Raw genomic sequence first — 15,459 nt, forward strand, 5'->3', positions numbered from 1 at the left:
TCCAATCACAGAAAGCGTATGTAACAAGCTTGTCGATATTCCCGCGGGACCCTTCATTCTGTGGCAAATCTCTTTTTGTTGTTGACGTGCTTTTGGCATTTTTCCCACCTGAATCGCCAGAAATGTCCGTGTCAAATCCCTCTGTTTTGACTAAAGACCAGCTGAAGCGGGAGCTACGTGAGGCCGGAGTGTCTCTGCCGAGCGGGGAGCAGAGAAAGGACGTGTACGTGGAACTGTACCGGACACATCTGCTGAAAGGTGGGAGGGCGACGCCTGGCAAGGGGGAGTTTTCCAGCGACGAGGAAGATTCTCTGAGAGGCACCCCAGGACGTGGCAGTGGGAAAAATAAGGTGTGGCAACAGATTTATTATATATTACATGATAGTCTTCCGATCTGGATATTCTTTTGGCGACTTTGATACAAGACAACCGGTTTAAATGCCAATTTCTGACCATGTGCGCGCGGCTGTCATAGGATATAAAGTGTCACAGCTGGGAACAGATCTCCTAAAATGAATGAAAAAGGGTATTGTGGACAGACGTGATAAAAAGTGACATGTTCTTAGTGTCCGATAGTCCAAGTTTTGAATTATTTGAACTTCGGCAGTGCTGAATTGCTGTCAAGTGTGCCCATAGCACCACACTGAACTTACAAGCGACGAAGCGTTGTTTTCTTTTGCGGGGCGCAGCTTTGTGCTAACAAATGGCTCATTAACTCGAGCCTGTTTTGAGCCAGTAGGGTGTTGCTCGTCTCTTTGTTGTCTGTTTATTCAATTATTGGTGATTAGATGTCAATAGGGCTTGATTACAGCATGCTAAATGACCTGTGTCCATTGTCTAAACAGGAACACGTAAATGGTTGAGAATGTCAAAATTTGAAGTCTATGTAAAAATATGTTGTGACCGAGACATTTTGAAAATTGCTAGTCTTTTTCAGTTTTTTGTCTCTGTCTTTTTTTCGTTTGTCTGTGAACAGGATAGACCAAAGATGCCTTGTGTACTTTTAAAAAGATTCTTAAAAAGATTCTTTAGAAAGATCAAGCATCTATCTATTATGATACTCACTAGATTGTTTATACTGTTATATTATATTACATTAGTTGTTAGTTATTTGTATTAGTATATAGTTGTTCACATTGCCATACATTGTAACTGTTACAATTGTTGCGCAATAAAGTTATTCTATCCTATGTACCTCGCTCTTTGTATTAAAGTAATGAGTTTGATGAGTATTGTAAGGAATGTTTGGACATGAATATTTACAATGTCATATAAGTATAAACAACATTCCTTCACCCTTGTAAAAAATTAACAGCTTAGGCAAGTAGGTTGCGTATTCCAGCACTAAAAGTTATGCCGATAAAGTATTTTTGATGCCCTTCCTCATGTAGAGCTGCAAGGCAATTTAGGATAAAAAGTATTTTTTTTTTTTAGAAATTAGAGGAAATACAGCTGTTAAAACAGCTGTTTACCAATTACTTAGTATTCTGCATGATTTGATGAGAATATGCATTTTGGAAAATCATTTTTTCTAAAGCAACATAGAGGCCACCATGAGAGCCTCAGGCAAAATGTGTCCTAACACTGGTCAAGGACAGAACACAGGGTGAAGCCAGAAAGATTTATGAAAGGGTTGTTTTTCACTTTTCGTCGTTGATGAAGTGAGTAAATAAATCATAAAATGAATATGCATAACAGCAGGTCAAGGACAACAAAGTAAAAAATGTGATAGATGGAAGAAAGAAGACAGAATCAACAGTCATTGATCAACAGAGCAAACTAAACCTGGACAACATTTTGCCTCGGGCTAGTTTGTCAACTCTGTAGTCTCCAGCAGACTAAACTACTCTGCCTGTGAAAACAGCAGAATTCAGCCAAATAGGGAGAATAATTTGTCAGGGGTGTTAGCCACTATAGGGTATGTTATCCTTACCAGAAGCTAACTCTACTCCCCAATTATTTGGTCTATTTTTACTGAATTCTACTCCTAAGGCTTAGGAAAGCCTGGCGGAGGCTACCAAATCCAGCTGGCAAGTGGAACTACCCTCTCTGTCCCTGGGGCATGTAATATGAGCAGTGGTAGTGGTACACAGTAGGAAGCCATGTATCAGTAACTGTGGTTACTTTTATCTCCACCCCTCGGGGATATCCTCTGTAGGGCTGAGATAGGAGCTGAACATCAGATTGATAGATACACTCATCCATATAAGTACTATGGACGTGGGTTATCAAAGGATGCCAATGTTATGTTTTTTCCCGGATTTGATAGGAGGTTGATGAAAAATTGACAATTATATAATGAAGGCCTTTTTAGAAAATCAAAATGTCTTGCTAAAATCAAGGAGCTTTAAAAGCTCCTTGCTAAAATAGAATATTTGAAAAGACAGGAAAATACTTTGCAAAGACAAGCACTTGTGGATAGTGACCATCTTGAAACGCAGCATACATATTGTATCCTGTGAGAGTCTGGTTCGTTTCTTATATTCTAGAAGGAGCATGGTGTACCAGAGAACCACAGGACATAGCAACAATAGGAGTGTTTACAGTTTCCTTCCCCACAATTTGATGGAGGGGACATGAGTGATAATGTGAATTCCAAAATATCTGTCCAGAAAAGAAATTGTCCAGAGCCCCAAAAAATTCTTAAGATTCAATGAACCATCTTTCTTGTCTTCTCCGCACTGGCCTAGTTTACACAAAGTTCCAAACATCCTCTGAAGTAGATCCCAATGTTTTTGATGGTTACTGGTATTTTACATTAGGACTGCTATCACATTTTTCCTGTTTTGAGAAATTGTACATGTTTTTTTTTATCAGAAAAGTACAAGATTTCATCCCAAGAATCTTAAGTTCCTGTGTCTTAGCTATCAAGAAGAATGCCTGGAATTCAGTAATACCTCAAGTCACACCAGGCTTGATGTAAATGATACTAAGCAGATATTACCTGTATTTGTTCAGGAATTATAGTGGGTTTTAAGTCTTATATCATCTAGTCATACCTTTGGTAAACCACAGCATTAGCTTGCTAACCAGTGTCAGCAAATAAAAGAACACAAGTTCCCTCTCCAATACCTTTGTAAGTTGTAGTGATGAGACAGATACTTGGTGTCCATCACAATTAGAATAACAGATCAACCAATGATAGCATGAGTTTTAGTTTATTTTGATCCACAATTAGCAAAGTATTTTGGCAGCTCAACCAATAAAAGTGGTTGCACACTCCCTGCTGCATGTCAGTCCAACTATGCTAAATCCTTTTTTATTGCATTTCTATATTATTTTGAACCATATCCCCATATTTTTAACAATGAAAAAAAATTCAATTTTTTTGTAATGTGTAGAACACCTAAGTGTTGCCAGAGGATGTTTGAATTTCCCTCCATTTTAAGTATTGCTTCTACTGGCCTTTGTCCAATAACTTGAATAAGGGTCAAACCATTTCAGAGTCTGGGAGAAGAAGCAATGGCTCAAATACTCTTGATGTAAGCCCTGTGGTTTTCTTTTAACATATCTCTTACGTATTTACAATTTTGAATGATGATCAAATGTTCAATTGCCAAAATATTATGGCATAAAGAGATTTGGTGGTGTTAGAATGTAATAGCAAGAAAAAGAAAAGACAACTTGTCTGTTCGACTGATTTGAATTAAAGTCAGAAGGAAAAGGAGTTGGAGCTTGGTTTGTAAGAAGGCAATCTAATGAAATATCTTGGAAACATGCTAACTATTGGGAGGAAAGGCCTTGTTAAAAAGAAGGTTGGTGTTGTATATTAAATTTGACGTTATAACTTATATCTCCCCCAATGCATACAAAATGGTATGGTCTTTTGTGACACCAGATAATGTACGGTACTGTACTTCTCAGCTTCCCTCAGGTGTGTTTGCTTACCTGTAATAATAGGTGCATCACCATATAAGGAGTGGCCTTGGTTAACTGCCAAGGCATACTTCACTGAAGAGGTAAACAAAGAGGGAGCCAAAATTTAGGTCATCCATTTTTGTGGTGTAATTCAGCTGCGCCCTGCTCGATTTCTGCACCATAATCTTAAGTTAGGTATGAATTTTGTCACCTTTTCTACGATTCAGAACTCACTGGGACAAATGTCTTGTTTTTTAATTATTTATGAGCTAGACTTAGCTGGTTACAGTTAGAGAAGTGGTGCAAAGGACTCTGTCTTCAAATTACGGCAGGTTTATACCTTGTCTTGAATTTGTATCGCTTCTTATAGAGTTTACATGTTTGGTAAGATGGTTAGTTGTGCTAGATCCAAAAGATTGGAAGGACATGTCTGATAGAGAACTCAGTAGAGATGATTGTTTGAAAGGGTGGGAGGGCAGTTGTGTAGTATAGTTGTCCACTGCTACTTTATTGCTAGAATTGCCCACTCTTTCTCCCAAGGCATCATGCACAGCTTTGCTGATGTATGTCTGAGAATGGGAACTACTCCTATAGATTATGTTTAAGTTTTGTTCACCCATAAGATCTATGTATACATTTACGACAGCATCTCATTAGTATTCCATGCATGGATTCTGTGGGACGTTCCACTTCATTGAAGGGGGATCAGATTACAAACTGAGGTATACAGAAATTTTACAAAAATTCGTGTTTGAAATTAGTAACAGGAGAAGGACAGTTAAAAGTTTGCGGCTGTTGTCGATAAATAATGTATAGCTAGGTATAAATTATGTGAAAAATGATTGATAGGACAGAAGAATTGCACACCCCTGTATAGAAAATGTGATAGTATATACAGTATGATGTCAGTTGCAGACTGACTTCTGCCATGACATTGAATTTATTTTGGGCCAGACATTCTCAACACATCATTCCAACTGGCGACAGCACAGAGATGATTAGCCTGATTAAATCTCGCTTATAGCAGCGGAGTTTGTGTTACACAGACTAAGAGATGATGAATGGGATCATTTTGAATCACTTTTTCTGGATTGGAAGAGTTTTATTTTTATCATTTCTGGGTTGCACAGAATCTGCTGCATTTTTGCACTTTTGGAAGGGTATTTATAGACTTATATAGTCCATTAGTTGGAAAAAACAGTTGGATCTTGCTACCAAATTGTCAAAAAGAGGGGGCTACTTATTTCCTCTTACACTGTGTACATTTAGATACTAAATCATGAATTAGTGAGTGCTCCATGAAAGGTGGCAGCAGATCCTTATAGTGTAAAATTCGTTGACATGATTACTAGTAATAAGCATTTACTCTGGTGCAATGTTGTTATGCTAAGCTGATCAAAACCACACCAGCCAGCAATTCCTTAATCTTGGTATTCAAGAATTATCCTGTCTGTCAAATAGTAACATATCCTAAGTATGTGTCTACTAGTACTAAGTACTATGTTTTTCATTGCAAAGGTGTTAAAGAAGACAGTGAAGAAAGCCACCTCTCCAGAGATGGATGTGACACAGTTATCCAACAAGGAGCTAGCAGAAAGGTTGGAGGAACTGGGTGCTACAGTGGGCCCTATTGTTGGTACGTATACCTACGTACAGTGTCACTGACGAAAGACGCTGGATAGTGTCTCAAACGTCAGACCATTTCCAAAATCATATTCAGTTGCCTGTCATGGGTAACTTCTTTTTGGCGTATCTCGTTACCTGGATGTCTAATAATAATATTTATCAACGTATACCTACATACACGTAGTTGTTATAAGCTTTGAACTGCAATTGCACAGTGCAGTGTGAAGTATTGTGAGTAATATGTCAAAGTTGAAGCCCCCTGAGACATACAGAAAACATTTCTTGATATGTACTAAACATGGTCTAGATAAAAGATGTCAGTCAGAAGGTGTCTGTAATGTGCTTGCAGAAATCCATACTTTTTTCACTTCTTTCTACGTGCTATCATTCCAAGACATTTTGACTTGAATGAACTTGCATGCTTCTTGTTTTTGTCCTCATTTCTTTGAACGTTGAAATACCATATATGCTTAGTATATTGCTAAAAGCCATGATTATATTGTGGCTTACTCTTGCCAAACAGATTTCCCTATGAGAAAAACCTAATTTGTCTGTATCTACAGCTACCACGCGTCGAGTGTACGAGCGGAAGTTGGAGAAGCTGTTGGCAGATGGAACCGGCCAGCAGAATGGATCTCAGAGCGAGTCAGATCAGTACAGCGATAGTGAGGAAGAAGGTAAGATGACACACAAGGACTTAAGATTTCAACAAGATTGCCAATTAAAAAGCTGGTCATGGTGATGTTTAATCTTGAATTGTGAGTATTATTCGTATGTTGATAAATCTGCTGAGATATTGTTACTAGTGTCTATGAATATCTTGTTTTTATTCAAACGTTTGAAATGTACAATGTTAAGTATGGCAATATTGCCTACAAGAAACAGTGAAAATGCTGTGAATTTCCTAAATGTAGATACATTGTATGTTGATCTGGTGTTGTAAAATCATTTTTACTGCAGTCAGTGGGGGAGTACGTAGATGTATGCAAAATTTAAAAATCACTCTGTTCCATTACTGTAACAGTTGCATTTTCTAGTTTTATTACATATATAAAATGGTACAGTCCCCCTATTCAAAAGTTTATGTGCTGACAGTATTTCATTTTGATGTTTTAGAAGAGGATGTGGAGGAGCAAGTACAGGCGAGTACGCAAACATCACCCAGGCTGGAACAGTCCACTAATAGGTGAGCTCCAAATACAGTCATAGTCTGTCAAGAGATCATATTCTCTATAGGGTCTTTGATCAAGAAGTTTCATATGTTTACTAGGGGTGGGTACTGGTACAGGAAAATTCAGGTCCAGGTACGGTTCAGGTCCAGAGGATCAGGTCGAGGTCCGGACCTGAACCTGGATCTAATTGACAATAAATTGTTCGAGAAAAGTTGTAAATGGACGATACTCAAAACAATGGTCCATTTCACTACAAAGGAGTCTGTTTTGCAGAGTATTCGACTCCCAATAGCGTTTTAAATCCTATCTTCAGGTAAACAATGTTGCGTTTGGCTGTAGAAACTTGGTAGAAATGACTATTAACTGTAATTTACATAGCACTTGTTATTTCTTTGACCGACAAGCCCAGTAACGTTTGAACATTTGCCAATATACTAGTAATGTGTTCATTTTTTAATCAGTCCAAGATCTGGTCCAGTTTTCAGGTCCGTTATTTTGGGACCGGTCTAACAACAAAAAATGGTTTTGTTGAACCCTTAATTGTTTACCCTACTATGTGCTGAGAATGTGTCCTTTACTCATGCACGTCAGACCTCAGACTGGAGTGAGAAGGCGACCGGCACCACGGGAACAGCCAGCAGATCAACCTTTGACCACACGCGACCTTCGTGACTCTCCACGGAAGACAAGGGGGACCCCGGTCAAGGAGACCCAAGGCTTACCACCCAAGGTAGGAAATAATTTTCATTCCTTCATACTGACCTATAAGTAACAGTTTGTGCCACATCTGTTCCTTGCTTAATATCTTGAGGGTTAAGCAGTAGTAGTTCAGCATTATAGCATGGAAAGGAGATAACCATACATTGGGAATTCTTGTAACATTAAAAGAGGAAAATGTCAGTTTTTTTCCAAGTGTTCCCTTATTGTAGCTATGGCATTCTAGTTTCATCTTGCATCCTTGTTTCCCTACTGAAGCAGTTCTTGGAGTAATATTTAGAAAAGCACTACTAAATCCTGGGAACGAAAAGTATGATATAAAAAACACCATACTACGCAAGATGTACAGAGAATAGTCGTAGACATTAATTTGTGTATATTTTACGTTTACATTTCTATTTTTTGTTTCCACAGCTCAGTTGGGCCTGTTTGGAAATGTGACGCTAGCCTAATTGCTGAAATGTTGACAGTACTTTCATATCCTTCCTTTTCAGCCTACAAGACGCGCGTACCCACCTCCCACCAGGGAGGAAGTGAGTGCAGAAGACGGGGACAGCCTGCAGAGAAAGCCACTCCACCCAGAGGGCGATGCAGCGCCCGCGCCGGCCAAGAGTCGCTTCTCCTTCTGGCTGAAGCTGGGGTTCTTCCTGTTCCTCATTGTGTTGGCCATCCTGGTGTACAGTGCAATGGAGGGGCGGCACATCAGCTCTGTTCCCAAACTACCCTCCGACATGTTCAAGGGAGAAAAAAGTAGCTCTGTGTAGTTATCATGGTAGCCAGGGTTGTCCACTACAGAAGGAATAAGCTGGTTCACAGATTAAACTGTGCATGCACAGCAAGATGCACTGTGGGTAGTATGTCAAAGGTCAAGGGCCCAAACTTGCAATTAGTTCCTGTCTGGACCATGCTTGATGCATGTTCCAGGCATGTTTCATTTGTCTCTGGGGTCTTCAATTTAAAAATATCACCAACAGTGTGTCTTGCTGCTCATGCGTACTTGAATCTGTTAACCAGCTTATTTCTGGAAGACTCTCTGAAAATTCCAAGAAAACTCTGCTGATGTTTCCCAGAGGTTTTCTTACAAGTATCAGTGTTTTTCTGTGTCATGATCAGTAGGTTTCCATGTACTAACCTTGCAATACCACAAGTGGTAATTGAGGAATCTAATTTTGTACTTCTAGCTAAAGTATTCACTTTGCAAACATGTATAGCCATTCTACAAAAAGGTACATGCTTATCTTGTGTTGCTTGTACAGTTTAGCAGCTTGGGAAATTTCTTAAAAATTGGGTCCAAACTTTAACAAAATGAGAAGGGGTCTTGCAAATGTCCACAGCGAAGGTGTACATGTATATAACCTGGTCAGTTTTCACATGTCAAATAGTGACAGAAGTTTCAGATACTTGAATTACTGTTGAAGTATAGGTGTATTATAAATTTGTATGTCTATGGTAATAGCATTAGGATTGATCCACGATACATTGTGTTAGGTTGAACTGTATAACACATTTTGTAACCCAAGTTTATGCCTTTGACTTTCAAGTTCAAATTTGTGTCAGTGTCACTTTGTGCTGTATGTGACAAATTTCAGTATCACTTTCCAAATTCTGGGAATAACTAGAAATGTACTTAAAACAGCAAAAGCCTCAGGCAGCTATGAAAGAAATGGTTATTGGAATGTTGGAATGGCACAAAATTATAACAGTTTTAAAGGTATTTGTGGTTATTCTTTCTATTATTAAAAGGAAGAAAACTATTTCCAAAAATGGCTTTATCTCAACCCCAGATACAAACTTATAGGATTGGAATATTACTGTCTTCTGAAACTCTTTCAGGACTGTGGTTCACCTGCAAAATATGTAGATTCAAATACATTTCTTACAATATTTCATTGTTGTGTCCTTACTGTTCATTGGTCAGCTGAAGATTCATAATTCAATGAAGGCCTGTGGTGCTATTATTTCACTAAAGGTTCCAATTTCAAATCAAATAGCTGTACTAAAAAACAGCGATCGATGCAAGAAATTTTAGCGGTACCACACGCCATATTTTCACTGGAGAGAATGTGCCAAATTGTCTACTCCACCTGAAGTTAGCATGAACAGTACAAATGTTGCGGTATTTTGAAGAAAAATGCCTTTGTTGGAAAAGTACCTCAGAAAAGAAGCAGTCTTATACTTACAATGTAGTTGATATCTATACATATACAAAAATAGCATTAGCTTGTACTGACAATGTGTTTAGTACTGGGTGTGGTGCATATGAAGGAAAACATTGGTGGATGGACGAGAGATGTGCAAAAATTAGCAGGTAATAACTGAGCTGTTAGAGTCTATAGCCAGGTAAATTATTGACGAACTTGGCTGCAGTTACAGAACTTTTTTGTGGAAAGGCAGTTACTGTTTGACATCATTTGGCAATATTTCGTAGCCTAGATTCCAGTCTTTTTAGCTTTGGGCTGCTCCCAAAGGTAAGGTAGCAACCTTTGGGAGCAGACCAAAGCTAACAAGACTGGACCCATTTGGGTCGTCTGGAAGAGGTTTGGAACAAGGGCAGAGAGTGGGCAGTGGAAAGACAAACAGGTATATTAAGGTGCCATTTTCCGTCATCTCAGAAAGTCACTAGGTAATGTATCGGTACAAAGATCTGGGAATAAATTGCAATATGGAAAAAAAACACGAGATGACAGTGCAATGAGCTCTAAATCGAGTAATTAGTTGAGAATCAATTGGTGATATACATGCAGTTGTAGTACTCACACTGCTTTATATGCTTGGTTTTTCTGTCCAACCCAAAACTGTGACATGGGATGAATATATTATTCAAAGGTACATGAACCACTGCCATTCGTTGTGCACAAGATTGAATCTTGCTTTTAAAACATTGCTTTACCCCTTGTTATTCCTAAATCCCTGTGGAGAGCCATACACTTACATATCAATGCATCATACACAACGAAAAAGACAATAATACACATAGCTCACACTTGTTTAGTGTGAGGTGCTGTATTCAGTTCTCTGCTGATGACAATAACAATAACGATGGGCTACATGAGAAAAGAAGGCTTCATTTTCAAGGTTTTACCCCACCAAACTGTGACATTAACAGGGTTGGACAAGTTTTCTAAAAATCACTTGTCCTATCGGGCAAATACAAAAAAAAAATCTACTTGCCTGAACCAACTTTTCACTTCCCTGAAATTTAAATGACTCTTTTCTATCCATTTTCACATCCAGCAATGGATTACTTTTAACATTGCGTCTATTTTTCTGGGTCGACCAATGTTTGACGCCATAACTGAAAAGTTGCAAGTATAGCAAAATCTCACACATGGAAAAATCTTGCTTGCCCGATGGGCACTTTCACTTGCCCGAGACAATCGGGCTAGTGGACTTGTCCAACCCTGCATTAAGAATTCTAGAATAATAATTAAATTCTTCTCCCTGCTGCCTAGCCCCAGGCCAGTACAACTAGCTGCCAAAAGGCAACTTTAGCAGGGAAAAGGTTATGAGAAGTATTCTGCCACAAATGATGATACCATATAACGCTAGTTCATCTTTATCCGCAGGGTAATCTATTTTCGTTGTGTTTATCCACACGGTATTAAGGGATATCAAGTTGGCCAACGGTGGTTTCAAGATGTAATATGTTCAAACTAGTGTAGTTTGAAACTATCGTCCATCGATTTATTATCCCTAAATACCCGTTTTTTGAAAGCAACGAATATATATATATATATAGGTTACCCTCCGGATAAAGGTGAACTATCGTTACATCTTTCATTCCTGTGAACTGATACTCTATGACATAGCAATGATATATTATGTAATCTATCTACCTCTCTCTTTGATGGAATGTTTTCTAAAGATTTTCCAATGTCCTTTGTCAGAAACATTGGGTATACATGACATGTATGTTTCCATACATCAAGGGTTTTGTAAAAAGTTTGTGATAATCTGCATTTCAACTTGTATGTTCATCGTAGACAATGTATGTCTTAAATGACCACTTCAACTGTAGGTAATATTTTAGAATGGGAAAATACCTTAAAACATTGAATGGATCAACTTAAGTCAATGCTGGTACAACAGTAAAATCAAAGTATTCCAACATTAGTTAGCAGAAGATTAGTTAGCAGAAGGTCAAATGACTTTAGAAAGAAAAATGTGTGATAAAAAAATCCAGTTGTTGCATTTTTTCCATTGATATATTCCTAGTGAACATTGCATTACACTACTAGCTAACAAAAAAGCCTCATGTTTGAGGTCCAGTCGCTGGTAAACATTACACAATGTGTTTAGAATACTGTAAAGTGAAAGTGATACCGTGTTATAAGTTCATTAGATATCAATAATAAATGTTTCCACATCAAAGTGCTGATTTGGCATATCTTTCTTCTCTGTGTTAGTGTTGGCTACAGAATGTACAGCTCCAATATTCGCAACTCAACAGTAATGATAACAGTGTGCGCATTCCTTACACCTTCCCACCACAGGCTGTGACCACTGGACAACCCAAAATTCCACTTGTCACTCAAAATATTTCACATTTAGTGTGTTTTGTTGTCTTTTTAAATGATATTCAAACATTGTATGTGTTATAAAATCATGGATCACACCAATCCAAATATTGCCATCCAATGAAAATGGGGCCTTAAGTAAAAGATACAGTTCTATAATACAGGCAGTTGAATCATAGCCTGGAGTCCAGCCTTGTGGTGCTTTAGTCACTCCCAGAAAGGTCCGCTCCCGCCAACAAGTTGGACACCAGGATAGTTGAATCACAACATATCTCAAAAGACAACTATACATGTACGTAATCTGTAGTACTGCTATCTTCCCTTTCTCTTTAAATATGGTGAATTCATTTTTTATTAACTTATTAGTCATTAAGTACGGTTTGTGATTTAAGTATGAAGTAAAGCAAGTAAGGTTTGTGATTGTCAAGCCATGATCCAGTCATGGGCATAACTGGCAAGACATCTGACATTTTGTCAAGTGGCACTGAGGTTGGTTATGAGATAAAGCAGTGATCAGATCAATCTTGTTTGTTTAACAAAGTTCTTTGTACACAGCTAGTATGTAATCTCCTGATGATGATGACCACCAGTAACTTTCCTCATGGTAATACCGATCATGACTGGTTCCACTTTGCATTTCAAGTCACCAAAATCTCAGAAAGGTAATATCATAGATTTGGTTGCATACAAAGAATTTTGTTAGGATACTATTTTGGTATATTGCAGCAAGGTGCCTTGCCTTATGCTATGAGGGTATTGCCAATGTTATCCACTTCCTTACCATTACCATATATTACACAGTTGGCACTATAGCTAAGTACATGTATGTCACTTCTCAATCGTCATGGTGCTGCTACTAGAATTACATACAGCGATACTTCCTGCATGACTTCATTTTAAATGGCAAGAAAGGGTCCCTAGTGCAGATGAGTCATGTTAATAGCAGCATGAGATGACTTGTTTTGTCGATCAAATTCCCCATGTACAGCATTTACAGCATCCTGTATCACTATAATACCGGTAATGACTCATCATGACATTTGACTTGGAAGATCACTTTTCACACTTACCATAAAGCTACTCTCTAGATTATGGTACCCTATGTGAAACCACATGCCGTCCCTTGTAAAATAATTCATATTACAAATGAACAGACTGTATGCTGATAACTTTCATATCCTGTGGTAGGCTGAAAAAGAGATAGATTTCCAGTCTACTGTTATAACCAACATCTATTTTCTTTTTTTTAAACATAAAACAAGTGGTAGACAAAATCTTGAAAGGTTTGAACTCAGATTTTGTTACCAAAAGAAGTACCTTGCAAATCTTATAACCCTGATCAAGGCACGAGAAGTTATCTAACCTTCAAGGCCACACTTGATTGATAACATATCTAATAGATGTATAAACAACACCACTGAGACATGGGTATGTGCTGTAACCCTAGTTCACCTTTATCCGCGGCGTAACCTTTATGCGTTGTATATAAAATCGGAGTATTTAGGGATATCGAATCGACAGACGGCTGTTCAGATTGGAATGCTATTAAAACATTGCAATTGCAATTTGAAACCGTTACTTCCGTCGACTAGATATCCCTAACTACAATGTATCTAGTTTTTAAAAGCAACGGATAAAGGTTACCATGTGGATAAAGGTACCGTTATACTGTATGACCATGTTTGCCTGAAGTTCCTCATGTTGTCAGCAGTTCCCTGAGTATTTGGGTGCACATGTGCAAGCACCTGGGCACGTGGAAGCAACCTGCAGCAGTAATCAAAGTACTGAAGATTAAAGCACTATTTTGTGTAGCACTGTGGAATAATGCAATCTACTGTTTGTTATGCAGTACATTTCATGCAAAAAGGACAAGTTTTGAGCTGCATTCATATTCAGTGTGCATACACAAATGAATTAAGGAACATCTTCTAAGACTAAATTGATAACCGCTTACATTACTAAACAGCTCTCTCAATCAGGCACTGTTGTGTGTTTTTATTTTGCATTGAAACAATTTTACTGGGTTTGATTAGTTTGTTATTTCTTAAAGCGTACCTTTGTATGGCCCGCCTTTGAACCTCTGTGTGACCTCCCCTTGCTGACTCAGGTACCCGTACCACTCTCCATGGTCAGGGTCAACAAACTGGGGAGGGGGTAGGAAGGACAACCTTTAAAAAGGTCTGGTTGTGCTTCACTAAAAGATACTTTACACAAATAAGATAGAATAGTAGCCCTTAAAGCTTCATCACTTGTGTAGAATTTTTAAAATTATCATAAACTTAACCTTTAGCGTACTATTAGGTTAAAGTTAAGCATCAAATTTGTATTGGTTAAAGGTGATATTTGATGACAGGATAGTAAATATAGTGTCATTCAATGCACTTTTAGCACCCAAGATATTCTCAAACTCAAACCTACATGTGAGAATGTGTAGTCGAAGACTTGGGCAAATTTCTCCAGCATTGTTTCATCCTTGGTCTCCTTGTACGCCACCAGGAAAGCGATAAGAGCCTCGTTGTGGGGCCACCACAGCTTCATGTTCCACTCCAGCTGGGTGGGAGAGTAGCCGTCCACATCCAGGAAGTAGAAGAGGCCGCCATGTTTCTCATCCCAGCCAGACTCGAAGGGTTGGAGGAGGAAATTGTGGATTGCCATTTTCTTCAGGTCCGGTCGATTGTGCTTAACAGCGTACTGAAGTAGGAACCAGCTGCACTCGATGGCATGTCCTGTTGAAGAAGGACAATGTTAGGGTTCTAAATTCTCCAACCATCTTAAGATGCTTTTGTTTACCAGAAGCACAGTTCAATGGTAAAACTTTTGTTGCTCATTTTCACTTATTAATTACTACACAAGTCTTTCTCTTTGTCGTCCACTTCTGCAAGTTTTAGTAACTATTACCGTATTGATTTTTGAGCTCAAATCTGTCCTGTGACACTCAGTACATGTACTACCAAATACTAGTATCAGGCTTCAAACATGTAACATCGGATGTGCCAAAAGTTATTGTAAGAGGGGTCTTGAATCTCTTGCAGTTTTGCATATTTATATTTCAGCCATACCATAGGTATGGTGAAATATACTGTTTTTCCTTTGTTTCTTCTCCTGTCAAATCTTCAATTGGATTCAACTTTTTCATTTTTGGGCCAAATGAGCTGAAATTTGGCATGGGCATAGAACCTTCTAATACCCCCAGACGTTTTTTTCACTTTCTTGATAGAGGCCTTAGAATTTATGATATTTAGGGTTTTTGGTCATTTTTAGACAAAATATGTATATTTTGGGTCCCTGTGCCCTAGTATTACAAGCTAATGACCTGAAATTTGCTACAGAGGTGCATTGGACATATGAGCACAGAAAACCATTTACACTTTCTTCATAGATCACTTTAAAATTGAGTTATGTTAGGGTTTTTGGCCATTTTTGACTAAAAATGTATATTTTTGGCTCCTATGCCTTGGCATGAGGGATAAATGACCTGAAATTTGGTATATAGGTGCATTGGATATATAAGCACAGGGCTCCATCAACACTTTCTTCATAGATCACTTCAAAAATGAGTATTTGGGGTT

General features: G+C 38.3%; 2 protein-coding genes across 4 annotated transcripts in view; one reads left to right on the forward strand and one right to left on the reverse strand.

Annotated features, from left to right (window-relative positions):
* Nucleotides 1-8: 8 nt before the first annotated feature.
* LOC118416824 (lamina-associated polypeptide 2-like) lies at nt 9-11,592 on the forward strand. Its single transcript, XM_035822089.1, has 6 exons — nt 9-350; nt 5,377-5,494; nt 6,048-6,161; nt 6,601-6,670; nt 7,248-7,386; nt 7,868-11,592. Exons 1-6 carry the CDS (start codon nt 123-125, stop codon nt 8,135-8,137), a joined length of 939 nt encoding a protein of 312 aa, XP_035677982.1. The 5' UTR covers nt 9-122; the 3' UTR covers nt 8,138-11,592.
* LOC118416823 (N-acylglucosamine 2-epimerase-like) overlaps nt 10,352-15,459 on the reverse strand; it is a 28,180-nt gene continuing 23,072 nt past the window's right edge. For all 3 annotated transcript variants that reach the window (XM_035822086.1, XM_035822088.1, XM_035822085.1), the window contains exons 8-10: nt 14,309-14,616; nt 13,946-14,033; nt 10,352-13,654 (exon numbers count right to left, since the gene is read on the reverse strand). In XM_035822086.1, the coding sequence (XP_035677979.1) occupies nt 13,587-13,654; nt 13,946-14,033; nt 14,309-14,616 (464 nt within the window). In that variant the 3' untranslated portion in view covers nt 10,352-13,586. The remainder of the gene's footprint in view (nt 13,655-13,945; nt 14,034-14,308; nt 14,617-15,459) is intronic.

Source organism: Branchiostoma floridae, chromosome 5 (genome assembly GCF_000003815.2).
Source record: "Branchiostoma floridae strain S238N-H82 chromosome 5, Bfl_VNyyK, whole genome shotgun sequence".
NCBI lineage: Eukaryota > Metazoa > Chordata > Leptocardii > Amphioxiformes > Branchiostomatidae > Branchiostoma > Branchiostoma floridae.